Genomic DNA, 27,757 nt, shown 5'->3' on the forward strand with positions numbered 1-27,757 from the left:
TCTTTGAGGATGGTTCTTTAATTTGCATGTGTGCTAGTGGCCAGATCGCCAACTCAAACCTACTACTTTGGGGATTTGTCTGATTTGGGAGCTGGGAACTCAGCTACACAAGATGGAATTCACTCTTTCCCCGAAGTAGGGGTAAGTAGATAGATTGCTCCCTTAAGGGATGATTTCGGAGCTTGAACGATGTAGCGTCACCCACCTTCTCATGGCCCGAAATGTGTCCACACATAATAGGACTATGTTGTATTGTTTATTAGAGGGATCAGGGGTACTTAAGGAGTTAGATGTAACTACAGGGGCAAAACGGCAAATTGGCCCAGCTGTACTTATGAGCATCTGTGAAGGGTTATCGTATTATTGATTGGTTATATCTGATGGACACAGAAATATATCTGTGGTGAGAAGAGTTCAGTTGTCGGTCTTTAGTGGAATGTCTGGCAGTTAACGAATGGTGGATCTCATGACTAAAGAATTTAGTCAACTATTCAAGTACCATTGGAGCTTCGAGCCATACATCCATAAGGTTCCCTTGGTAGCTCAATGGATTCAAGTTGAGAATCAGTTTTTGGGTCGTTTGAAGTGTTCAAATTGACAAGAGGGATTCGATTATATATGATATGATTGAACTAGTTAATTATATATGATATGATTGACTTTATGTATGAGATACATTATTTGGAGGAAAATGGATATAAATATGATTTATATCTAGTGGAGGAGAAAACACTATGATTTATATGTGATATTAAACCATAGGTTAATGAATATAATATGATTATATATATTTTTTTAATTGGACAATTATAGGATAATTGTGCCAACGTTTTCTCCGTAACCGTGTGATAGTGGGAGGTTTCATTCAGTTTTTGTAACTGAAGAATAAAATGAAAATCATTTTCATTTTGCAAAGAGATCACATAATTCGCTCACGAGTTGTATACCGCCTATCGCATAGCAAACCGAGAGTCTACACGATAGCTCAAAGTTTCTACACGATCGTATACACACGCGTCTCTTTATAAACAATTGCATATGAATTGCTAAACAATCGTCTAGCTCTTTCCTAAACAATCGTGCGTCCGAGCGTTTAACTAAATGATCGTCTATACGATCACGGCCTGTTTTCTAAACGATCATGTACCTTCTTCTGTTGATCATGTTGATGTTGTGAAGGGTTATCACACTGTTGATTGGTTGATATGGACACATAATATATCTGTAGTAAGGAGAGTTCAGTTGTCGGTCTTTATTGAAGTGTCTGGCAGTTAACGGATGGTGGAACCCGTGATTAAAGAGTTTAGTCAGTTATTCACGTACCGTTGGAGCTTCGAACTACAGGTCTATAAGATCCCCTTGGTAGCTCAATGGATTCAAGTTAAGAATCAGTTCTTGGTGTTGATTTGAAATGTTCAAATTGACAAGAGGAAATTTGATTATATATGATATGATCGGTGTGATGTATGAGATAAATCAAGTGGAGGATTAATGTAAATGATATTTACATTAAGGACCATGAAATAAAAAAAGAACTAGGGTTTATATGTTTCATGAGATGAAATATTAAAACTATAGGTTATAAATATAGTATGGTAAGTTGGTTATCATATATATTTATAATAATATTAATTATTGGATAATTATCTCTTTTTCTCTAATAACCAATTGAGTGTGAGGTTATTGGTAGTTTCATGATAATTGTGAGATAAAAGGAAAAATGTTTTCCTAAATTTAGTAATTTATAATTGAAATTTTCTATTCTCGGAATTACTCACGGTGGCTATCAAGTGAATGGGATTCACTAAACGATAGCTGAAGAGAGATTAGATGATCATGGAGTGACACTACACGATAGTTCACTGAGCTAGTCGATTAGCTAAACGATCATGGAGCTTTTGCTAAACGACTGCATAGCTTTTGTTAAACGATTGGGCATCGTCTATACGATAGACCCCTGCCATCTCCCACTTGCTCAATCGTTTACACGATTGTTCCTCCAGTCTCGTCCTCTAACCAAATTCACACAGAGCCCACACTTCTGGATTCTCACACCGAGAATACCAAGGTAGCCATTGTGATGGTGTCGTACTCAATTCGACATAGTCGAGGTTTTTGGAGGCCGTTCGTTGAGTTCGCGGTGTTTGTGTGGTGGTTGTTATGTTCGTGATCTTGGAGATCGCTGAGTTTGTGGTCACTATGATTGTGTTGTGTTACGGTCGTGGTGTACGAGCGTTCTTGTGTTGTTGTCTTGTTGATTGTTCGAGCGTTCGTGATCGAGGGTATTTGAAGATGAGTCTTCAAAGGTATGTTAATTTTATCCCTTGATCTTATAGAAAAGCATGTCATAATTTCGTTGTGAGCATAATCTGTATGTTTCCGTTTCTTAATTGTAATTGTGTATGTTCATATACAAATGAAATTTGGAACGATCATTCCACTGCTTATGGAAATCCTCGTGTTCGATTTCCTTCAACTTATGTTAGTGTTAATCTGCTTTCCACATCTTATGCTTGTCATCATCCAGGGCATTCCTTTTCTGGGGATATTTCTCCTACTGAGGATATTATTGTCTTGGATGGAGCTCTCTCTATTTCTCCTTATGTTGGCTATTCTGTTAAGAAGGGCTAGTTGTTGAAGACTCTGAACATGTATGGATGATCCACACTCTGATGGCTATATTGGTAGCTCTGCTGATGGGTCAACGGTTTGTGCTTTCAAGTTACTCTTACTCATTATTGACTGTTTTCTTGTCTTTATTGTCATGGTTTTTGTTACTTTTTCCTGTTTTTGTAAGCCAAACAAAAGAGGAAGTTTGGTTCAGCATCATTTTGATGGTTTGTGGTTGTGATTGTTGATTTTATCTGTCTCATGGTTTGTGGTTATGTGTGTGTTCCTCTAGTCTAGTTGGTTTGCTTCCGCTATCGTGCCTTGATGATTGGTTTGTTTTGATGATTGGTTTATTTTGCCTTAAAAGATAGCCAAATGGGGAGATTGTTACTGCAGTGTGGTTGGCTGATATTATCATAAGACTGTAGTGTGGTTGGCTGATTTTATAATAGGCAAAACTTCAGCAACATGTTGTGCAACATGTCATAAACATTGTTACATGTCTGGCAACAGATTTTGCAGAATATCTTTTCCATATCTGTCTGCGTGATTTGTAGATTTCCATATTTGCATTCCTTATTTTTATGTAGAGAATATTTATTCACTCAAGAAATATATTCCTATAGCTAACCTTATTTATATTATACTCTTATTCATTTTTAGGGTTAGTCATCTAATTAGAAAAGTGTGCATTAAGAGTTTTGAGCATAGGGTTTGTCTAAGCCTTAACCTCTATGCATTGTTATTGAAAATCTTTGTATTTGTCGTTGAGACCATTTTTGGTTCGGCAGTCATTGTAGAACATGAGAGAAGTTTGATTTGATATTGTATTTAGGGGGAGCCTAAGTACGTTGAAAATTATGAAATCTCATATTAAGGGAGCCTAAATATGATGAATGTGAGGAGATCTCACTCTTAGGGGAGCCTAATATGTTGTATTGAGGAGATCTCATACAAAGCTTGAAGAAGTATTATTATGGAAGTGAGGGGAGCTCAAACTTAGGGGAGTGTAAGTTGAAACTAAAGAGGAAGTTATACGTGGGTCACTGAAAAGGGAGTTTATCAGATAAGTATTTTCGTTGTAATTGTTAAATTCTTTATAGTGAAATTTCGTTTCACTAGGCACATTACCCCCTAAATGTAGGTTTTTTTGCACCGAGCCGAGTGGCCGATCTCTATGTCATTATTTTTCTATTTGCTTTCATGTTGTTCATTTGTCATATATATTGTTTGTGGCGTCGTACTTGATATTGTATTATGTGTTAGATCTACCTAATTTTTACTATGTAATAAGAAATTCTTCTCTTCTCTAACGAAAAAAAACTTCAAGTGCTACGAGTATGAATACTCCTTTCATTCGTTGGCTGACACATCTACATAACAAAAGAAAATCATAATACGTGTAGAAATATAGTACTAATATGGAATGCGATAAATTTTCTCCACTATTTCTACTTGAATCACACATTTCAAAGTCTATGATTATCCAAATCGACCATCTTGTATGTACTATATTAATTGCAACATATACTTGAGTACCCAAAGAGTGTAACAGATCAAACTCAAGTCTTATGCTTTGAATTTGGTAATGGATTTTTGGAATTTGTTTGCACTCAAATAAATTGAAACCCTAATAGGTGATAATAGAAGTTGTCATTATTTAATTGAATGGGAAATACAGTTCGAAAATATCCTCACGGTTAGTATAAGAATAAAAATTATTAATACTTCATTGTAAAAATAGGTCTAATTCTTTTAAAAAATAAAAGTTTAAAAATGCTCCCACCATTAGTATAATGATCAATTTGTTTTAAGTTTTAAAAATGCTCCTACCATTAGTATAATGATCCATTTGTTTGAAGTTTTATTGAGTTTGAATAAAACTAATTTTAAAACAAATTATATAGAAATCATCATTTTTTTCTATATAGATACTCTCATTATTCTCCTATTTTTCCAATTCTTACACCAATTTTGTTGGCAACCAAAATAAAAACTAAAGTATTGAGGTAGAACATAAAATCTCATAAAATTCCAAAATCTAAATTATCTCCTCTTAAAATATACTAAACGATAAATAGTCAAATAAAAAAAAATTGACTATTAACAGACACTCAACTACTAACGTATAACTTTATTAAACATTGAAGTTCGAAACTCTCTTCGTACTTTCATTATTCTCTTTTTCTTATTATAGCTCAGTTACCTTAAATGAAGTGTGCATTTTTATTTAGGTAAAAATATTTTTTGGTTCCTAAGTTTTGGGTTTAATTTCTATTCATTAGTCCTTAAGTTTTTATATTAGTTTCAATTTAGTCCTTAATTTCAAAATGTTACAATTGTACCCTTGATATTTAAGTTATGTATCTATTTGGTTCCTAAGTTTCAATATTTACATTTTTAACCTCAATTTTAATCGTTAATGTCAGTTTCAATTAATTAATTTAAAATAATTATGAGGTGAATTTTTAAATTTAATTTTAAAAGTGATGAAAAATAACGAAACTTAAGTAATTATAATTCATTTAATTATTTTAAATTTCTTAAGATACGTTAATAGTAGAGAAGGAAAATGAGTATTTAGTAAAAAAAATCGAAGTTAAAAATATAAATCTTGAAATCTAGGGATTAAATTGAAACAAAACTCAAATGTCAGTAGTAAAATTGTAACATTTTGAAATTTAGAAATTAAATTGAAACCAAATTCAAAACTTAAGGACTAAATGTGTAACATTTTTAAACCTAAGAACCAAATAGAAATTAGACCCAAAACTTAGAGATCAAAAAGATATTTCTTTTATTTATTTATTATTTTTTAGATAAATAAATGTCAAACAGTTAACAAAAAGTGGAGTAAAGAGTGTATTGAGAAAAGATTGGTGAAAAAAGAGGGAAAATAGAGAAGTAAGACAATATTAACGATTTCTATTATATAACAGTAAAGTATTCTTGAACTTTTTCTTAAGTTTAAGGGTATTTCTGAAACTTTTGAAATTTTGGGTATTTTTTATACGAAACACTAATGGTTTCCATCTAAAACTAATAGTAATGGTATATTTGAACTCATCTTGTAAGTTTAAGGGTATTTTTTTACATTTTTGAAAGTTGAAGGGTATTTTTTATATGAAATACAAAGTATAGGGACATTTTGTATAATTTAGCCTTCTTTTTATTATTCTAAAACTTTTTAAATAAGTTTATGATAGATCCCTTGTTATTAAAAGATATGAGAAAAAGAAAGAGAGGGGGAGAACTAAGTGTAGATAATGGGGAGGGAGAAATTAGTTTGTTATGGGAGAGGGGTGAATTTGTGTGAGGTCGAGAGGAAAGATTCGGATTGTTACAAGGGGTTATTTAGAGGAGGGGTGATGGGAGTTTGGATTATCTTTTTGCTTGTTATAAATTGTAGCTCAGAGAGCATGTCGAGGGAAGGAGTCTCGGCTTCCTTGGTCATTTGGCCTAAACAGTGAATATATAACCGAGTTCTATCATTTTGGTATAGAGTTGTCGCTTCTCGAAAATTGGTGAAGAAAATGGAGGTTTGAATGTCTGTGATTGAAGATCAACTCACCTTGCTACAGGAAGTTTGGATGGACCAATGGTCGACAAAGTGCGACAACTGACGGAAAATGCCATGACAGCTCAATTTGGAACGATGGGGGTGACCATGGAACAAAGAATGTTGACGGCACTTGAGGTGTAGTGAAAGAGAGGTAGTATGATAGAATGTTGACCGCTCTTGAGGCGTAGTGAAGGGGAGGTGGTACGAAGAGGAAGAGCATCTCACCACAGAAGGAAACCTCTAAATTGAGAAAGTGGATGAAATTCCCCCTCCAACGTGTGATACCCTGCTCATGGATCCAACAGAAGTTGCAACATTATCTCTCAACTCCTTAGCATGGATTGACTCACCTAAAACAGTGAAGCTTATAAGCATAGTGGGAGATAGAGACGTGGTAGTATTAATCGATAGTAGCCTTTTACAACTCTATGGACGAAGAACTGGTAAATACACTCAATCTAACACGATCTCCAACCTCAAGCTACGAAATTATGTTGGAAACAGGGAATTTTGTTCAAACAAAGGGCATTCGCAAACGTGTAGTTCTTAACCTTTTGAAATTGACTATTATTAATGATTTTTCCCCTTGTCATTGGGTAATGCATATGTTATTTTAGGTGTCTACTGGCTAATGACATTGGGAATGTGATTGGGGCACATATGAAATGGACTTCCAAATTGGTGAATGGAAGGTGCAACTCAAAGGGGACAGAAGCTTAATGAAATCCCAAAGTCTCCCTGAAATCCATGATGAAGTTCTTGGGGGAAGAAAGCCAAGGGATCTTACTAAAGTTGAATGCAATAATGTCTCAAATAAATGATGCTCACCTTAGTCATGATCAGACTACCTTAATTCCAGAAATACAAATGGTTCTATAGAAATATCAAGAAGTTTTTTAGTCACTTAAGGGTCTACCACCTACACAACGTCACGATCATTCCATTGAGCTAAAACACGTGAAAGGGCTAGTAAACGTGTGTCTGTATCACTACCCTCAATTCCAAAAGGATGACACTAAACATCCAGTGGAAGAAATGCTAAATGCAGGGATTATACAACCAGACACCAACCCATTTTCCAACTCGATGCTATAAGCAGAAGAAAAAAAAAAAAGCGATAGCTGGAGGTTTTGTGTCGATTATCAGGCTCTCAATCAAGCAACATTCCCAAATCACTTTCCTATCCTGGTCGTTGATGAACTCCTTGATGAACTGGTGGGAGCAACCATATTCTCTAATATTGATCTCAAATTCGGGTACCATTAAATCAGGGTAACAGTAAAGGATGTCCATAAAACGGCTTTTAGAACCCACGAGAGACACTACGAGTTTCTGGTGATGCCCTTCAAGCTGCGCAATACTCCGTCAACATTTCAATCGTTAATGAATGATATCCTACGCCCTTATTTGCATAAATTTGTTTTGGTTTTCTTTAATGACATATTGGTTAGATCCTCTACTCATGATCACATAAATCACTTGTCCTTCGTATTACAAGCATTATCAGAAAATAAACTGGTGGCAAATTTAGAAAAAATATACATTTGTAGCATCAACAATTGAATACCTTGGTCGTTTAATATCAACGGATAGGGTAGCAGCTGACCCTTCGAAAACTAAAGCAACCACCATTAAACACCTACGGGGCTATCTTGGGTTGACGGATTATTATCGCAAATCTGTGGCTCATTATGGCTCGATTACTTTTCCACTCACACAACAGCTCAAGAAGGAAATTTTCCAATGGAATGTTGAGGCTCAGACAACCTTCGAGACATTAAAGAATGCAATGAGAGAAATCCCTCTTTTGGGGCTGCCAGATTTTAAGCAACCATTCGTGGTAGAAACAGATGCCTTGGGAGTGGAAGTAGGGGTTGTTTGATGCAGCGAGGCCATCCCCTTGTGTTTTTCAATCATGATTTACCCTTAACTCACCGTTTGAAGGCGATATACAAGCGAGATTTAATCGAAATAGTTTTGGCGGTGCAGAAGTGGAAACCGTATTTGTTTTGGCGAAAATTCACAATGCAAACAAATTAGAAAAGTCTCAAGTTTTATTGGAACAATGTGTAATCGCTAGCAAATACCCAAAATGGGTGACTAAGTTGAATGGGTATGATTTTGTGATTGAATATAAGAAAGGGTTGGAAAACTCGACTACTGATGGCCTTTCTCGTGTACTAACAGTAATGGAGCTAGGTGCTTTGAGCTATGTGGACAGACTAAATTCAGTAATATTCATTGATCAAATTGATCAAGATGAAGAATTGAGGAAAATTCGACAAGCCATCCAGGCTGGAGACTTAACTCCGAAAGGATATTCAGTGAAGGAAAATTTGCTGCTCTATAAACAAATAGTGGTTCTACCTTGGACATCACCTATAATCCCTCTCTTACTTCAAGAATTTCACAGCAACCCAGTGGGAGATCATAATGAAACACTCAAAATGTATCAGTGCCTTGTGAAAGAGTTCTTCTGAAAATGTATGAAATCTAGTGTATAATTATTTGTGGGTGACTCTCTGTATGCCAGTAGGCAAAGTATCTGTCATTAGCATCGACAGGATTATTATAATTAGACTCCTTCCTCCCTTAACATGTTGTACCGAAAATAATTTGGGATGACATCACTATGAACTTCATTGATGGACTACCGAAATTTGAAGGATACAATGCAATTTTGGAGGTGGTGGATCGGTTATCAAAGTATGCCCATTTTATTGCTCTAAAACATCCATTCACGATAACCAGGCAACAGCGTTCCTTCGAGAAATTGTAAGACTACACGGTGTGCCACGAAGTATTACATCAGACAAAGATAAGGTATTTACAAGCTTATTTTGGGAATAATTATTCAAGCTGATGGACACTCAACTGAAACAAAGTACTTCATATCATCCTCAAACGGATGTTCAAACGAAAGTGGTCAATCGAGGACTGGAGGCTTACTTAAGATGTTTTACTATATAAACACCAACTAAGTGGTCAAAGTGGCTAGTATAGGTAGAATATAACTACAATACCTCTTATCACACATCATTAAAGAAATCTCCGTACGATATGGTATATGGATGGGTTCCATCGCTTATATCTTATAAAAAGGGAATTGTTGTGGTAGGTGAGGTCGATTCTTTTTTGAAGGAGAGAGATGATATGTTGAAGGATTTAAAGGCCACTGGAGAGAACACAACAACGAATGAAGCCATTCACATATACAAAACGAAGGGAAGTGGAATTTACAATCTTGGATTGTGTATATGTTAAACTCCAACTTTACCAACAGAGCACTCTGTTCATCCATAAACACCCAAAGCTTGCTCCTCATTTCATTGGCCCTTTTCAGATTATTGACCTTGTCGAAGATGTGGCATACAGGCTTGCTCTACTAGCAAATGTAACTATTCACCCACCGCGATATTGGGTGTTCGAAAGGTTTGACCCATTGTGACCTCACCTACTAACTTTGAAGTTTTAATTCAATGGGAAGGCATGATTTCTGAGGATGCCACGTGAGAAAACAAATTACATATTGTTGAGCAATTCCTTGATTTTCACCTTGAGGACAAGGTGGTTCTTTGGGATGGTGATGGACCCCAGTTATTAAAAGATATATGAAAAAAAGAGAGAGGTAGAACTAAATGTACAATAATGGAGTGGGGAAAATTAGTTAGTTATGGGAGAGATGAATTTGCGTGGGGCCGAAAGGAGAGATTGAGTTGTTACGAGGGGTTGTTTAGGGGAGGGGTGAAGAGAATTTTGATTATCTTTTTACTTGTTATCAATTGTAGCTCAAAAAGCATGAGGGAGGAAGTCTCGGCTTCCTTGATCATTTGACCTAAACAGTGAATATATATCTAACTTCTATCGGTTTACCAAACAAATTTTCTACATTGAAAAAAAAAGAATCTTTCTAAAAAAATTAGAAGACACCAAATTTATACACTTCACTACACAAGACAGACTAGGAATATTCTTATCTGAAGGATTACGAATAAAAAGTTCTGAATATTCCAAGGGTCACCCCACCAACAATTAACCAACACGTAATCTAAAAGCCATGCATTGATTTAATTATGGACAAGATTCATAACAAAAAAATGTGAGAACAAAGAGGGAGGCATACATTAATAATCAAATTTATACTCATCCCATCTATTAGGATCATCATCATCATCGCTTTCATCAGCCTTCAATGGACTGTGAAGCTCACCACCAACAGATTCTTCCTTTCCTGTCTCCTCCATTCCTTCGGGTTTTGCCACTTCTTCTTCCTATTCACAAAAACCATTATATTTCCAAAATTAGGTCCCACATCCAAATCAAATGCCATAAGAGATTAAATTACATGAATCACCCAACTCATCACTCTCTATTCCCCTTCCATTTTCCAAAGGCAATAACCATTTTTATAAATTATGGGAAAAAACAAATCAGCACTAGGGGGAAATAGGTGTGTAGCCCTAGGGTCCAAGTAGAAACCAGAAAAGAAATCGACAAGGTTGGACCAAATGGATCGACATTTTCTAGTTTGGCATCTGATTTAAGCCGTATAAATGGATTAAACAAATGTCATTTGGGATGGGGTGGAGTGGGGCAGAGTTCAGGGGGACTGAAAAAATTCAGAGAGAAACAACAGAAATTGACTAAACTAAGTCAATTTGGTCAGCTCAGTAGTGATAGATTTTTTTGGTTTCAGTTTAGTTCAGATATTGGATTAGGCCAGTTTCAATCTGTACAACACCCCCACCCCCCGAAAAAAAATGCTTCGAAATTTCGTTTTGCAGTCGAAATGGTGGCTTTAAAAGCTAACGAACCTAACCAGCTTATACCCCTATGTGCACCATATAACACATCTACGCCACAGTGGAGAAGAAAACTAAGGAGAGGAGAAACAAGAGAGAAGCCATACATTAGTTTCAGGAGACAACTCTCGCTGCTCTTCATCCCCACTATTTTCAGTCAACTCATCTTGATTGGATTCATGTTTTGCCTTATTAGCGGCTTCTTTCAGCTGCTCGATCAACAATAAAAATTGGGAATGGTCTGCAAAATACTTGATGTAAGACCATAGTCTCGAACCAAAAGTTTTTGAAAAATAAAAAATTGAAAAAGGGGACAGTTATAAGACAAGACCATCGTTAGTCATATAGCATGGAAAGTTGAGGAAAAAAGGAAAATAAAACATTACCTTTGGCACGATTAGCTATAGCATCAGATAGGCGAAATGGATGATGACGTTCTTCACTTTTGAATTTTAGTTTAATTTGATGCCGTGTTCGGCCTGGAAACAATTGTTGTATCATACAAAAATCCGTTCCGAATTGTCGTACAGCCTAAAAGGTGAACAAAGAATTAGTTTAATGGTAGTAAAACCTTCCAATTTATTCCAAAAGATGACATTCCAAATACCAACAATTTAATTGTTTCAATGAAAATATCAAGTCCTAAAGTTTTTATTAACCAAAATAAAAAAAAAGCTATGGCAACAAAGCTTGAGGCCAAAAGGATTACAAAAAAGTTTTTCTTAAGAGAGAGAGAGAGAGAGAGATCCGGCTTAGAAGATTCATCTTCCTTGCTTGCCAGCTGGTAAAAAATTACGGTATTTATGGGGCTAGAAAGGACCATGGTTGCATATACTATTGGCAAAGGATATGGCTCAAAGATTCATGGCTGCTCAGTTCAAAGAGGGGGAAGGGAACACCAATCTTTTCCACACTTGGGATGTCCTTGAGGACAAGAAAAAACTAGATATCTCTGACTGATGACACGATACAAGACAATCTGAAACTGAAGGTCGTGGTAAAAATTTTCTACAAATCTTTTACTAGAGAGATGACAACAAAAGGTTTGTGGTCCAAAATCTTCAGTGGGATCCCCCCTCAATTCTTACTGGAGCCCAGGGCTCAAAAGACCTTGGCCAACTTTTTGAAAAAAGTCGGAACATCTGAAGACTAGTCGACGAAGTTCCAAGATTTTTTTTTTTTTGGTTATGATAAAATCATCAATATCTGCAATAATGATTATATAAAATGAATGAAAGTACAAAAAGAGTCATACAAAAAGTTCTTAAAAAAGGCAACAACAAAGTGGGAAGTGCAAACAAATTAAAAATTACTGAGCCAAACAAACCCCGACTCTCCAACTCTCCTTCATTCTATCCAAAACCACCCAAATCTAATCAACTTATCAATAAATTATTAATATAACTATATAAGAATTGACTTTCTTCTCTTTGTTGAGCCAAACAAACTCTAACAGTTTGACCCGTAATAGATTCTTGTAGATGGGACTTTCTGTCATTGATTTTTTTTCTTAAAAAGAAACCACATCTCATTGATATATTGAAAAGGAATAAATGTTCAAGGGATACAAACTCTCCAGGGAGTAGTCATCACATCAAGATAAAGAAACGTTTGAAGAACGAAGAACTTTTCTAAGATTGATGCCTGAATGACTTGTAACTTTTGCAAACAAAAGCTGAAGCTAATAGAAAGGCCTCCACCAAACACTAAAAACCCAACAAAAACTGAAAACTGATACTGATAGCAACATTTCTAACCTTCAAAAGAAATTAAGAACGAAGCACCAACCCACAAAATAACGGCCAAAACCAAGTACAAGGTAGTCTGTTGCAACAAACATCAGAAACTTCTCAGGACCATAATGATCTGTTAGTTGAACTATCTGTTTACGGAGAGATTTCACACATCTCAAGACCACCAGCTTCATTAAGAGATGCAAATTTCGAAGGCATTGAGGGAGGAAGACTCTCCTCATCTTTTTCCTTTTCCTGAAGGCTTTGAGAGAAGGATTCTTCACACATATCTTCAAAGTTAATATCCATAGGTTGCACTAATGATTCCATGCTACTGCTAATTCGCTTCACCACAATGTGAGGGAGAAAGAGGATTGAAGGTCGAAGGATGTTATGAAGTATCAATAAAAGGCTCATTAACAGTAGCAAATGGCTCGCAAGGAGAATTATTATAAATAACCAATTTACTATTTTTCGCTGTAATATAATGGAAACGAAAGGCATGCTCTACCATGATACACTAAGATTCTGTTAGACCCCCAATCATCAATACGTACAAGAGGAGGGGTAGAAAAGGAAAATTTCCTAGAATAGTAGAAGTTGAAAAAGAATATTTGGTTGGGGGTGGAGCATGACCAAGAAAAGGAAATATTTCCGTATGAATAAGGGAAGGGACCACTTTCTGTTCTTTAAATAGCAGGGCATAGCAAGGGTGAAAGGCAGAGATGAATTTGGGCTATTAGCTGGAGAGCTTCAGCTGAAAGAGAGAAAACAGCCCTCTCGAATAGGCTGGTTCCTATCTTTTTCCTTTAGAGTTTTCTTGTTTTCGTTATTAGTTCATGAGGTTTATATCTGTAATGTTTTCCCTCTTGTTACATAAATAATATATAGCAGTACTTGCTCTGTTTTTCTGGGAATATCTTCTTTGTTAGGTAATTTTTATCTTGTTGCAGAGTTTGGTATGGATCAGAGACATAAAACATCATGGGGCGAACAAGGCAAATGGCACAAAAACAAATGGAAGAGAGGGTGGAAGCCAATGAGAAAGAAATATCAAGTATGAAGGATATGCTGCTGATACTATGCAAGAACATTGAGAAACTAACCGAGGAGGTGAAGGAGATGACCTCGTTGCGGAAGGCAACTGAATCGAGTACGTGTGAGGGCTCAAAACTTAAAATGAAGGAGAAAATCGGTGAATCAGATTCAGGACTGGGATCGGAAAAAGGGTCAAGCGGAGTGGACAAAAGCAAGTACAAACAATTGGAGATACCAATATTTTCAAGAGAAAACCCAGAATCCTGAGTATATCGGGCTGAGCACTATTTCGACATACACGACCTCAGTGACTGCGAGAAAGTGAAGGTGGCTGTTGTGAGCTTCGCACTAGATGAAGTCAACTGGTTCCGTTGGAGCCATAACCGACAACTGATCAACACATGAGAGGAACTGAAGAAACGACTGTTTGATCGATATAGGCCAACCAGCGAAGGGAGTATATGGGCACGACTACTACAGATCAAGCAAGATGGAAGCTACACTGACTATGTGAAGAAATTTGTCACCTACTCCGCACCATTGTCGGAGATGGTCAAGGATGTGCTGACGGACGCCTTTCTAAATGGGTTGGAGCCATCCCTGCAAGCAGAAGTCATTAGTAGGCATCCCAAAGGGCTGGATGAGTGTATGAAGGAGGCTAAACTAGTTAATAACCGTAATATTGCTCTTAAATTGGCCCTAAGCGAATTAGGCCTTGTTGGGCCTATCAGTACTAAAGCCCAAAATGCAACGGGAAATAAAGCATCGACATCAGAAGTGAAGTACAGCCCAAAGGGATCCGAAGTTGGCGCAGTCAGGCAAGTCTCATTCCAGTCAAAACAAATCCGGTGAAGGAGGCACCGATGAGACGATTATCCGACAGCGAATACAGTGAGCGCCTGGAAAAGGGGCTTTGTTTCCGGTGTAATGACAAGTACTCCCAAGGACATCGGTGTAAGGTACGTGAAAACCGAGAACTAATGTTGTTTATCTCGAATGAAGGAGACAATGGTGAGGACCCAAAAACAAGGGTGATGGAAGAGACACCGAAGCTACAAAGGGTCGAAGTCGTTGAAGACGTGGAAGTATCCCTGCGATCGATGATGGGATTTCCCAAGAAGGGAGCGATGAAGCTGAAAGGTACGATTCTCGATTGCGAAGTCTTGGTGAACTGCCAGTCACGTTAACTACGGGTTACGAGGTAGTAGTCGGAAATGGAGATGCGGTGCACGGGAGGGGAATCTATAAGTCTGTAAAGCTTTTGTTACAGTGGTTGACGATCGAGGCTGATTTCCTCCAAATGGAGTTGGGTAAAATAGACGTGATCCTAGGTATGCAGTGTTAGTGACAATCGGTTTCATGGGTGTTAGTTGGTCCTCACTTCTGACGTGCTTCAAGGACGAGAAGAACACAGTCCTTCTCCAAGGGGACCCATCTTTAACTCGTTCAGAAGTATCCTTAAAGGTAATGGCTAAAGAATGGGAAGAAGATGACCAAGGATTCTTGGTTGAGTTCCAAAATGTGGAGTGTGCTGGTGAAGGCGAAATCAAAGCTGTCAGCAGTAACATAAAAGACCCCCTTCCTGTGATGATTGAAGCTGTGTTACAGGAGATTGCAAACATTTACAAACTACCTACCGGACTGCCTCCCAAGAGGGCCATAGATCATCAAATAAACTTATTAGCAAGGCAACCTCCTGTGAATGTCAGGCCATACAAATACAGCCACCATCAGAAGGAAGAAGTAGAAAGGTTGGTGGAGGAAATGCTGCAAGCCAGCATCATCAGACCAAGTAGGAGTCTGTATTCCAGTCCCATGCTATTGGTAAAGAAAAAAGACGGGGGTTGGAGATTTTGCATGGACTACAGACACGGGTTAGACCCCCAATCATCAATACGTACAAGAGAAGGGGTAGAAAAGGAAAATTGCCTAGAATAGTGGAAGTTGAAAAAGAATATTTGGTTGGGGGTGGAGCATGACCAAGAAAAGGAAATATAACCGTATGGATAAGGGAAGGGACCACTTTCTGTTCTTTAAATAGCAAGGTATAGCAAGGGTGAAAGGCAGAGAAGAATTTGGGCTATTAGAGAGCTTCAGCTGAAGGAGAGAAAACAGCCCTCTCGAATAGGCTGGTTCCTATCTTTTTCCTTTAGAGATTTCTTGTTTCCTTATTAGTTCATGAGGATTATATCTGTAATCTTTTCCCTCTTGTTACATAAATAATATATAGCAGTACTTGCTCTGTTTTTTCTGGGAATATCTTCTTTGTTAGGTAATTTTTATCTTGTTGCAGAGTTTGGTACCCAACAGATTCAACCCTTCGTCACTCTGATCCATAAAAAACCAATATATATAGACTCACACAGACAAACACACAATGAAATCAGAAGACACCTCAACAGAAACCATAAAAAAGTTAAAGACGGAGGCTCATCAATCACACTCTACCATCCAATGAATTCGGAAGAAGTGTGCTTACTGCTTATCACTAGACCACTCCTCATAAGCGAATGAAAATCAACATAGAGTGATGTGGTAGGATTAGAGTAAATTAAGATATCTTGGTTAAATCCTTAATTGGTTAGGATTAAGATTATTTTCCTTGACTGTTTAGGATTATGATTAGTTCACTTGATTTATTAGGATTAGGATTAGTTTATTTATTTTCTTGATTGATTAGGATTACGATTAGTTCCCTTGGTTTTTTAGGATTAGAATTAGTTTATTTGATTAATTAGGATTAGGATTAGTTTGCTTTCCAATTCTTTATAAATAGAGAGATTATCTTTTTGTATGGGCAACTATTGATTCGTAATAAAGACTTTGATTTATTGGAGATTTTTCTCCTTTTATTTCCTAGGCTACATCAATTTGATAACAGAGCAGCAGCCTGGACCAACGTTGACTGTGGTCGGTGGAAGGCCGGGAAACTCTTAACGACACCGACTACATGAGAGAGCTTCGTGAGTTGTACTCGTTGTTGAACAGTCCACATTTATATAGGGAGAACCCTATAAATTCTAGTAAAGAAAGAAGATACCAAATTTTTTTTCAAGATTTTACAAGAATGGATTATTACCAATCAAGGAAGATGTTGAAGAAAAAATATAGCAGCTGGTATAGGTAAGAAAGCCAAATTTACTCTAAAAAATAGTGCTGGAATTCTGACTCAAGTGATTCAGAATAAAATTTTCAATATAATAACTTGGCTTGTGCTCGATATTCTCAAATAACATATCATTATCCACATTTGAAATTAGATTATAGTTATTCTAGTGATTTCAAAGAAGATTCTAATGCTATTTGGAACAGAATAACAAGGCGACATTATCAACAAGGAGCCAGACGATCCAATCAAACTGGTTTCTCAAGAAATCGACGTAAGAATTGGGAGTTAGACAATTCAAAAAATGATTCAGAGTGTGAAAGAAATTATTATGACCAACATCAAAAAACGTCGATGAATCATTCCAACAACAATATAGAGGTCGAAACATTTTCAAGAAAACATAAATATTCAAATAAGAGCATCTATCGTGAAAACTTTTGAAAGGCAATGGATGAAATTTGGGGTCTTTTGGAAAAAAAAATTCAAGGCAAAATTATAATCTTCGAGATTTTTCAAGAATTACATTTAATCAATCAAAAAGAACAAGAACTCATCTAAATGGGCTGTGAAATTGCACAAAAAAAGAACGGATTATAAGAAAATAAAAAATCAATTAAAGACAAGTCTAACAAGACAGGTAGAAAGATCAAAGAGGAGCTTGTGTTGGAAGAAGAAAAAATCGATGGAACTAACACGGAGGTTGCTCAATTTGAACCAAATGATGAGGAACAATTAATCAATGGAATCAAAGATGAAGGTGTTGAAGAAAATGAAGCCACTACAAAGAATGTGTCCATTTGGTTAGATCAATTAACTAAGGCACACAACCAACCACAACTCCTTCCACCGCAAGAGAATAGAACAGAAATTAACCTTGGCCACCAAGAAAGACAACAAGAGAATCAACAACACCAATGGTATGCAAGAAATATTCAAGATTCACCAAGAACCGTTAGAACAACCAAGATCAAGGTTATGTTTGAGGAAATATTGGGAGTATGTGAATTCTTCAAGTGTGGAAGAAAAAATATTCATGGGCAACCTAATTCAAAGAGAATTGAAAATCTTTTTCCTCCATTCTTTGAGGAGTCTACATATAATTTTAGCAACAGAGAATTTTTTGAACAACTTAATTCTTGGGATCATTGATTATAGTATTGATGGAAATAGTTTTCCCTTTCAAGAATCAAATATCCAATATATTGGCGTGACTCGTGAAAATTGGTTGTTATTGATACCCGATATTCAAAGATGTGTCCGTTCGAGTGGCTTACTTTTTTATTTTTACCTTCATTTTTGTTTTAAAACTCGAGGACGAGTTTTTTTAGGAGGGATAGAATGATGTGGTAGGATTAGAGTAAATTAGGATATCTTGGTTAAATCCTTAATTGGTTAAGATTAGGATTATTTTTCTTGATTGATTAGGATTATGATTAGTTCCATTGGTTTAGTAGGATTAGGATTAGTTTATTTATTTTCTTGATTGATTAGGATTATGATAAGTTCCCTTGGTTTTTTAGAATTAGGATTAGTTTGCTTTCCAATTCTCTATAAATAGAGAGATCTTTTTGTATGGACAACTTTTGATTCATAATAACGACTTTGATTTTATTATTGGAGATTTCTCTCCTTTTATCTTTTACGCTACATCATAGAGCTTCCATTTTTTTGTGAGATTTAAAACCTTTGAGGAACTACCTATTCAAGTTTGATTGATATCTTGTCTGCCGTGAACGGATTAAGCAAACTAGAGACGTTAAAATGATTTTCCAAAGCATCTTTTAATCTTTTTCCTGTTGTTATGGACAATCTAAAATACAACCTATTCACATGGGAGATTAATCATCTATCATGCCACAAGTTCTCCAACAATTTAGATTCCTACCATTTCCCAACTAGAAGACAGTACCTTCCTCCACAAAAGACAACGCCATCAGTATCATATGTAAAGTGTCTCAAGCCAAGCCAATCAAATAATATCACAAATATTTTTGGGGATAAAAAAGAGGTATAATTACCTCATAAAAACGCTCTGTGTCCTGCTTTGACCACTTTGTACGTGGTGTTTTGTCCATGAATGACTGGTAATTAAAGTAAGCAGAAGTCATGTCAACTACATCAGGCGTTTCATCATCATCAGTACCTCTACCTTGTTCAGAAGCAAGGTTTTCCTCTCCATCATTGTACATCTCCTCACCGAAAGTATCGGTTCTGAACATTAAAAGAACAAGGAGTAAAAAAGAAAGAAAGAAGAAAGCCAACAGAAAGGGGGGGAAATATTTATCAAAGAAAGGAAGAAATAAATCAACAATGAGATAAAGAAGAAGATGGGCTCAACTTAAATTTGAGAGAGGTTATAATTACAAAAAAAATTAGGATTGCTAGACCAAAAAGAAGCAAAAAATATCTAGTTGATCCTTGAACTTTCAAAATTAAAAATTTAGTCCTGGAGCTTTTGAATTTTTTAAAGTTCCCAGATCTATTGGACACAAAATTAAAAGTCTAAGATTCCATTAGACATAAAATACCACTGAGTCAAGCTCACTTTGGCAAATCAGGCACAATTAAGAGTCCAGTGGTGTCTCATCACCTATTTTTCATTAAAAAAATGAAAATAAATCATCACAATTCTTTTCATTATAAACAATTTATAGCTATGAAGTAAAGATGACTTTGAAGTTTTGGACCTTTGATTGGTTGCTGATTTTCTTGTGCTTGCAACTTTCTTCTACATTAAAACAACAGGCCCCAAGGAATCTCATTAGTATACGAGAGGCAGAAAACTAGCAAAAACAAAAACCACCATAGAAAATAAAATCATCAGTTCTGTGCAGCTTAAGAGATACTGAAAAGAAAAAGCACCTCTAACTTCTCCTTGTGCTCGTGATAAATAATGAGATCCCGGAAACTTATTTTTTGAAAGTCAATTTCATCCTCTGGAGTTTCAAGCAAAACCTTGTTTACTGTGAAAGCAGAAAATTATTAATAATCTGACAAAAAGCACATTTCTACATTAACTATACATAGTAATTGCAAGAGAATTTACACGTTGGCAGCTAGAGAGACAGTTACCTTGCCTTCTATTTCGACGAGTTGAATGGGAAAACTTCTTAGGGCGTTTTTCGGCCTGCAAATCTGGAACAGCTTTATTCGCCTCCTTGCGCTTCCGAGTTGGTTTTTCATTATCAGTCGAAGGTTTTGAAGACTTTGTTGATGTTTTTTTTCCTCGACCTCCTTTTGGGGCTTCGTTTTTGTTATAGCCATCTCCATGCATATCAGAATTACTAGACGGTTCATTAGGGAAGTTTCTATTCTCATCAACACCATCTTCTGGCTCATCAAGTTGATGAGAAACCTTCTTTCTCAACTTCCTTGAAGTTTTGCTGTGCTCAATTTCTTCACCAACTGGGGGGAACATCTTTTGTTGCTGAGAAATATTTGATTCTGTTGAAGGTTCTTCTTCGCCATTCTTACCACCCTAAAAACCTCAATTATAAAAAGAACAAGTTAATAACAACCAAACATAATTGCACAAACTAAAAACTAATTCGTATTTAATCACATTTCAACAGTAATTTACATTACCTCTTCTCTTAACATCTCATCCCGATCATCTGAATTAAAATCATCCATCAGTATGTCACCATAAGAGTCATATGCTAATGATTCTACATTAACAGGTGTTTCAGTGTGCTGGTTGACAGGAGCATAACCATCAAAGTCAATCGAAGAATCATTAAGACCACCATCTGGATGTGTCCCAATTGAGGCTTCATGCATGCCGCTAGTATCACAAGACATAACTTGTGGAGACAGTGGAAGCATATTAGAGATTTCTGGCTGAGAGATTTGTGTGCAAGCATCTCCTGCAGTTCTTATTTTGGGCTTTGGTATATACTTGCAAGCAGGTTGTTCTAAAAACAAGATGAATGTAATAAGCAACATATTTCAAAAACGATATAACTATAAAACAGAAAGGTTGGTTGGATTTGTCTTACCAGAGGGAGTAGTGGTCACAGAACTTATTGTATCCATGGTGATATTAGCCCCTGCCCCACATTCCTGAAACATCAACTACATGTGGACGAGTGAACGAAGATATTTTTGAAAGAAATAACTCCAATTGTTAACAAAACAAGACTTTCACCTCTATTTCCAACCTTTGTTTGTCCAAATCTCCATCCTCGTTGGAGATTGTTGCATGCTTAAGGCTTGAAGGATCTTTACATGTAGGAGAACAAACATTAGAACAACCACTATAGAGGAAATGAGATATGAGAAAAATGTCAATTAGTTACCTGCTTCATTCTTTGGTTGGTTATGAAAATCATCTAGACATTCCAATTCGTAAAATAGATCTATATTCTGAAAATAAAACGACTATTAGTAAAGAACGGAGAAAAAAAGATGTACCTAGAGCAATAATTCCTCTAATAAATACATAGAAAATTAGCACATACCTGTCCTGCTATTTTACCATCATTGAAATGCTCGTGCTCAGATTGGATTGATCCTAGTCCAACTTGATCCAGAACCGTAGCTTCGTGAGCTGAAGAGGCACTTGGATGGGAATAATTCAATAGTTCCAAATTTTTTGTATCATCAATCAGATTTTTTACTCCAACAGGACCCAAGGAGGAAGTAGTGAGATCAATTGCATCAGTCACTCCATCTTGAACATCAATGGAATACCGATTATTTGTGTCAATGACAATGTTTGAAACCAAATAATAAGACTTGAAAATTATATAGAAAGATAAATAAATAAGAAAATACAGTAAGAAACCCCAAGTAATTCATGGTACTAGGGCCTTCGCATCTTGAGCTCACTCAACACTAAACCACAGCAATACTACTTACCTCCCTCAAAGCCCAGCCCTCAAACAAATGATCTCTAACAAAATTGCAACTGATTACCTAGCTGATTCTTATATTACTCCTTGCTATTAATTAAGACCCTACCAAACAATTGAAACTGATGGGAAAATTGGGAATTTCTCTTGAGATCAAAGATGCTGCAACAATTATATTTTTTGGGTTATATTTGATGTCAAATTGAAACTCATATCATTCAATTCACAAGTAAAATTACATTGTAATTTGCAAGTACTTGGATATTTGGAAAGAACATTTCATATTACAAAACAATAGATAAATTACAATTTACAAATTGTTCCCCATGGTTTGAACAAATTTCTATTTGATCCTCATGATTTTTGAAGCTTCAAAATTTAATTAACATGGTTTGTGCTTACCTTCAATTTGGTCTTAGTTTTAATTTACTTTATGGTTTGGTTAAATATCAAAAATTGTCCCTACTATCATAACACATAGGAGAATTTGTGAAGTTTGCCTAAACCAAAGGGACCAAGTTGAAAATTTTTCATCATTGAGACTAAATTCAATCTATAGGGATCAAATTAAAACTAAGCAGAAACTATAGAAACTATATTGAAACTTTGCCCAAACTTAAGGATCAATTTTATAATTTAATCTTAAAGTATTTAATAACTGTATTTTCCAATGTACCACATCATCATAACTTCAACAAATATTTTAAACTAGTACTTACCTTCGATAGTAGAACCTGAAGGAAGAATACCACCATAAGAATCCAAATCAAACTGTGCCGAGTCTACCTGGAAACATCAAATTTCCTTACCAAATCAAACTTAAAAGTGAAATAATATATGGTTGTATTATAGAGAAATCTATATGACCAACTTTCTGATTTTCTGGCACCAAACGTGGCTAAACAATAATAAGTAAATTGTACCATTTTAGCACTTTCCACAGAGGTGGGATGTGAACCAATGAAATCAGATCTTGCGGTAGCCAAGAGCAAATCATCTTCAGACTCCCTTTTCTCCTCCACAGGAAGTTGGGATGACGATGTGATTGATTTTGAGTTTCCGCTACCATCACGACAAGATTTAGTATCCGATATTGTTCCCTGCAAATAAAGTAGATTCATGAAAACATTCTCCACGAAATATCCCAGCTTAGTCAATTGCCCATCACTCGAGCCAGCAAAAGATACTGCATAGGTCTTACCTTCTTATCTAGAGATAGCGTGGACTTTGGGGGCAAAGTTTGTTTTTTAGGACGTGGCTTGATCTTTGGTTGAAATCTACCCCCAGCTCGAGCTGCAAAAAACCAATATCAATTACTCATTATCAAGAAAATACAAATGCACAAACTGATGTATGTAAAGCTTACATGTGACGCCAGGATCAGAAAATATTTCATCAAAAGGGTCCATAAGTGAAGCGTCGAGTTTGTCTGCACCAACAGGAAACTTTTGGATTGGACGTTATGGATACTTCTTATTCCTTTTTAGTAGGTAAAAAATCACAACTAAAAGTTCACAAATACACGTCGTCTAAAGGGTAAAATGTAAAATTGAAGCTGGGAATGCATAAAAGTTCACAGATTGTGTGGATAACTGGCAGTGTTTTCTAAGCACAAGAAGCACTCAAATGAAAAGTTCTTGGTCATTACAAACAAACAAAGCACACAAAAAGTCTCTTCTAGATCCTTTTAGAGAGTTTGTCTTTTATACTCTACGGAAGGTCAAAATCCAAAGAATGTGAAGTTCTTTTTCTTTTTTTACAACCACCATGAGTGTCCAAGCCAGCTTCCGCACACCTTGACTAATCTCATGGGCTAATCCACCTAACCTTGCAGCATTTGGATAACAAGAAAACTCAAAAGATATTAATAGGTGATCATCGAACACATTCCTTAATAAGCCCTTTACTAAATCATGTCCTTCATTTACTACTAGGTCAACCCATTAAGTAATTTTTTTGGCCAGTTATCCATGGAAGAGTGGACACTCTTGATCGACTTTCGAGAAAGTTGCACTCTTGGTTGGGCCATTTTGTTGCATTCTCTGTCATTTGATATTCAACATAATTTTTTCTACTAGATGAGGAAGGTCGATGCAGAACAGAACATAGCGGAGAGTTTCAATCCAGGTGCATAATTAGTAAAAATATTGAATTTCTAATGACTTTAAATTAAATTGAACTCGTTTTAATTTTACCGTATTTAGCGATTGGTTGAATCCAAGAAGACAAAAGGAAAAAAAAAAATTAGAACTCGCCAACGCGCCTGAGTGATGGAGGGGTTCGGGACCTCGGCAACAATCAGTTGCAGAAGAATGCGGCGGACAGTTCACGCGGCTACTACATTACATGGGAGTGGTGTGCCGGCACGGTTGCAGCAGAGATTAAAAAATATATATATACCAATGGAGGCTTGGCGGGCCTTACGACTTAAGCGAATTAATTCGAAGTAAATAATAGAAAATTAGATTACAGAGTAATGAAACAATAAACTACAGAGGAGGAAGTGGGCGATGGACGAAAGAAAGAAGAAAGAAGAAAGTGAGGAGGAAGTGACTCACGAGAGGAACAGAGATGCGGGAAAAGATGAGCAGCTGCCGACGGAGGACGAACGACAGCGACGTGGTGAAGAACGAACGACGACGGTGCAAACTGCAGCGGGCAGGCGATCTGATGGATGGGAGAGAGGGGCGATTATTTCGGCTGCACGAGTGAAGTCTGAAGAAGAATGAAATTGAAAACGGTAAAATGTTGGGAAATTGCCCAAAAATAGGACAAATTTGAGGGATTAAAGATTTTTTTGGAGCTTTTTCAAAATAAAGAGTTTGGAACAAATGGGCATATCAAATGTCAAATTGCCATTTACTATATAAAAAAAAAAAAAATTAAAAAAACAAAAAAAAAAAAACAAACAAACCATTGAAATCTTGAAAACAATTTTTTTTATATTTTCAGTATATCCACATTTTGAATTTGATATTTTAAAAGGTAGAATTATACTAAAAAAATAACAAAAATTAATAAATATAGTATTTCAAATTATAAATCTAACTATTTTTATTAAATTAAAATATATAATATATTATATATTATATGATATTACAAAATAAATATTATACTAATTTTTTAACATAATAGTTTTTATTTAACCTAATATTTAGTAAGTAATTTTAATTAGTCTTATGGTTTATAAATATATTATCAAATACATTTTCAAAAATAATTTAAATTCTGAATCTGCTACCAAACACATATATGAAAACCTGAAATACAACTCTAGTTTCACTGAATCCCTTGTTTTCAGATTGTCTACCAAACAAGTCCTAAAACATTCAATTGTGAAACCTTCTTGTTGCGCACAACTTTAGTAGCACCCCTCATCCATCATCAATTTTCCAACTTCCATAACGGACGAAAATGGTAGAACACTCAAATAAATTTGGACAGCAGCTACGACGAAGATTTTGAATACAGCAACGGAATCATGATGAACACTTGGACAACAACGACGGTGGAGATTTGGACGACGAGGATGCATTTCGTCAACGTGGATACAACTTCTTTGACAACAACAACAACTTCAATGGAGTGTAACCAGTATATCTTTTACATAAATGTTATAATTTAGGAGTTTTTATGATTTTTATTTGTTTTTTTTTCCTTTTTACCCCTAATTTTAAGGATATTTTTAGTTACAATATGTTCTAGCACTATTATCTATACCTATACTACCTATATAAAAGGTGGAGAAACTTTTTAAATCGATTTTACCCTTCCATTATAAAGTATTCTCACTATTAATTTGGTCGCAATTTCGTCATTCGAAAATAAAATGTTTTAATTTAATGTTATTTAATATTTAGCTACAGGATTACTCATCATATTTAATTTAATTATAAAAAGTTGTAAAGAATCTTAAAATCTCAGAAGTTTTTTTTAAGCAAAAACTCATTATTTGGCACACCAACCTGAGTCGAGTTGAGTTGGTATAGTACACCAACTCAATGTTTGACCTACCAACCTAAATGTTGGTGAAGTTGAGTTGGTATTCTCTTCTTCCAATATTTTCAATGGCTCCACCCATTGTCCAATGTCGGCGACTATCACTATCATGTTTCAGGAACTAACTTTGGGCTCCAATAACCACCTCCGATGACAACTCCGAGATCCAACAGCTACCTCCGATGACAATTCTGACGACTAACTCCGAGCTCCGACAACCTTCGTGCGACCAACCCTGACAACCAATTTCGACCTACAGCAACCACCTCCGATGACAACTATAGTGATTCAACTTCAACAACCACCTTCATAGGCTCTAACAACCATCTCTGACTACAAACTCCAACAAAAATCACCTTCGACGATCAACTTTAATGACCACTTTCGAGCAAGCAACTCTGATGATGAACTCGAGGCTTCAACAACCACCTCCGACGACAAACTCCGAAACCAACTCTAATACCACATTCATGCAACCAACTTTGGGCTCTGACAACCACCTCCGACTACAAACTCCCGCGAAGATCATCTTCGATGATCAACTTCAACGACCACCTTCGCACAACCAACTCTAAGATCCAAAAACCACCTCTAACAATAAACTCCAATGACCAACTCAAATACCACCATCACGCAACCAACTTCAAACTCCTACAACCACCTCTTATTACAAACTCCAACGAAAATCATCTTCAATAATCAACTTCGACAACCACTTCTGACGATTATAAGACTAGTAACTTCCATAATCAACTCTGACAACCACTTCTGACTATTATAAAACTGGTGACGGTTAAAGTATGTTATAGGGTTGCTGATTATATAAATAATCGTATTTTGTCTACATTAAGTGTAATATTTATACGTAGAATTTTAAAAGTATTTATATAGTTGAAAAGTGTGTAACATATAACAAAAAAGCATAAAACGAAAGATCTTTTTCCTATAATATTTTATAGCAAAAATTAGTAAAAAATTGAGATTTATCTGATGATCATGGACGATTTGAAAGTGAAATTGTTGAAGAAATGTGGTGACATTCTATTGACTACTAAGATGATGAATGAGATTCAGTTAAAAAAAATCATGATAGAGTAAAAATTCGGAGCAACAACCGGAAGAAGAAGAAAAAGAAGGAGACGATAATGAAATTCATGGAGGAAAATTAGGAATAAAAAGTTTTGATTTCTCTTTGATATCTCATTTTATTTAACCATATTTTTGCAAGAAATGCAATAGGTTAATTGTTGTTCATTACAAAAAAAAAAAAAAAAAAAAAAAAGTTTTAAAAATTAAAAGAAAAAATTGCAATCCATGTTTTATTCAAACAAAGACAAGTAAAGTTATTGAATAAAAAATTTCAAAATAAAAATAGTAATCATAAAAGTAGATATTTAGGCCATATTTGGTAACTATTTTATTTTTTATTTTTTATTTTTGAAAACCATCTCTATTTTCTCCCAATTTCTTATAAGGATTTGCATCTTTCCTAAATATAATAGTTGAATTTTAACTAAATTCCAAAAACAAAAACAAGTTTTTAAAAACTACTTTTTTAGTTTTCAAATTTCGGCTTGAATTTTTAAATCATTGGTTAAAAAAATAGATAACCAATAAAAAAATTTAGAGGTAGAAGTAGTGTCATAGACTTAATTCTAAAAATCAAATGTCTACCAAATGAGACCTTAGAGTTCAAAAAGTTGCACAAGATATCCCAAACCTATGAACTCAAACCAAATAATTTTGTATCCAAACACAGACTTCATAGATATATATAAACTTCACAAATATATGAACTCCAGACATCCTATCTCAACTCGATCCCAAATAGTCTCTAAGTGTTTTAGCATTTTTGCAACAAATTATATGTTTAATTTAAATAATAATTATGTTAATTAAAAGGTTACGTATCAAATGTTCTTTTTTTCTAACTACCATAATTAATTACTTCAGTTAAGAATACGTGGAAGATTTTTGGTTTTAGAATAAATTCATTCTTTGGTCCTTAAAAAAATATCTTTTATTATTATTATTATTATTATTATTGCTTT

At 35.5% G+C, this 27,757-nt stretch overlaps 1 protein-coding gene across 1 annotated transcript; it reads right to left on the reverse strand.

The window, feature by feature from the left end:
• Positions 1–10,053: 10,053 nt before the first annotated feature.
• On the reverse strand, positions 10,054–24,440 carry LOC120068262 (Homeodomain-like superfamily protein). The gene is made up of 17 exons (XM_039019977.2): positions 24,266–24,440; positions 23,074–23,152; positions 22,909–23,000; positions 22,631–22,807; positions 22,427–22,493; positions 21,315–21,526; positions 21,153–21,219; positions 21,002–21,075; positions 20,853–20,916; positions 20,440–20,768; positions 19,927–20,332; positions 19,717–19,817; positions 19,542–19,582; positions 18,873–19,065; positions 11,361–11,505; positions 11,082–11,215; positions 10,054–10,443 (listed from the first exon to the last, which is right to left on the reverse strand). The coding sequence occupies exons 2-17, from the start codon at positions 23,114–23,116 to the stop codon at positions 10,297–10,299; spliced, it is 2,292 nt and encodes a 763-aa protein (XP_038875905.1). The 5' UTR covers positions 23,117–23,152; positions 24,266–24,440; the 3' UTR covers positions 10,054–10,296.
• Between the last annotated feature and the right edge of the window lie 3,317 nt (positions 24,441–27,757).

The sequence above is a fragment of the Benincasa hispida genome, chromosome 12, assembly GCF_027475165.1.
Source record: "Benincasa hispida cultivar pf3 chromosome 12, pf3_genome.v1.1, whole genome shotgun sequence".
In the NCBI taxonomy this organism is placed as follows: domain Eukaryota; kingdom Viridiplantae; phylum Streptophyta; class Magnoliopsida; order Cucurbitales; family Cucurbitaceae; genus Benincasa; species Benincasa hispida.

Coding starts and splice junctions, on each gene's coding strand:
- LOC120068262 (XM_039019977.2), bottom strand. CDS start 23,116: ATGGACCCTTTTGATGAAATATTTTCTGATCCTGGCGTCACAT. Junction 23,001..23,073: donor TTCTGATCCTGGCGTCACAT/GTAAGCTTTACA, acceptor GGTTTTTTGCAG/CTCGAGCTGGGGGTAGATTT. Junction 20,333..20,439: donor ATGAGATGTTAAGAGAAGAG/GTAATGTAAATT, acceptor TGAGGTTTTTAG/GGTGGTAAGAATGGCGAAGA.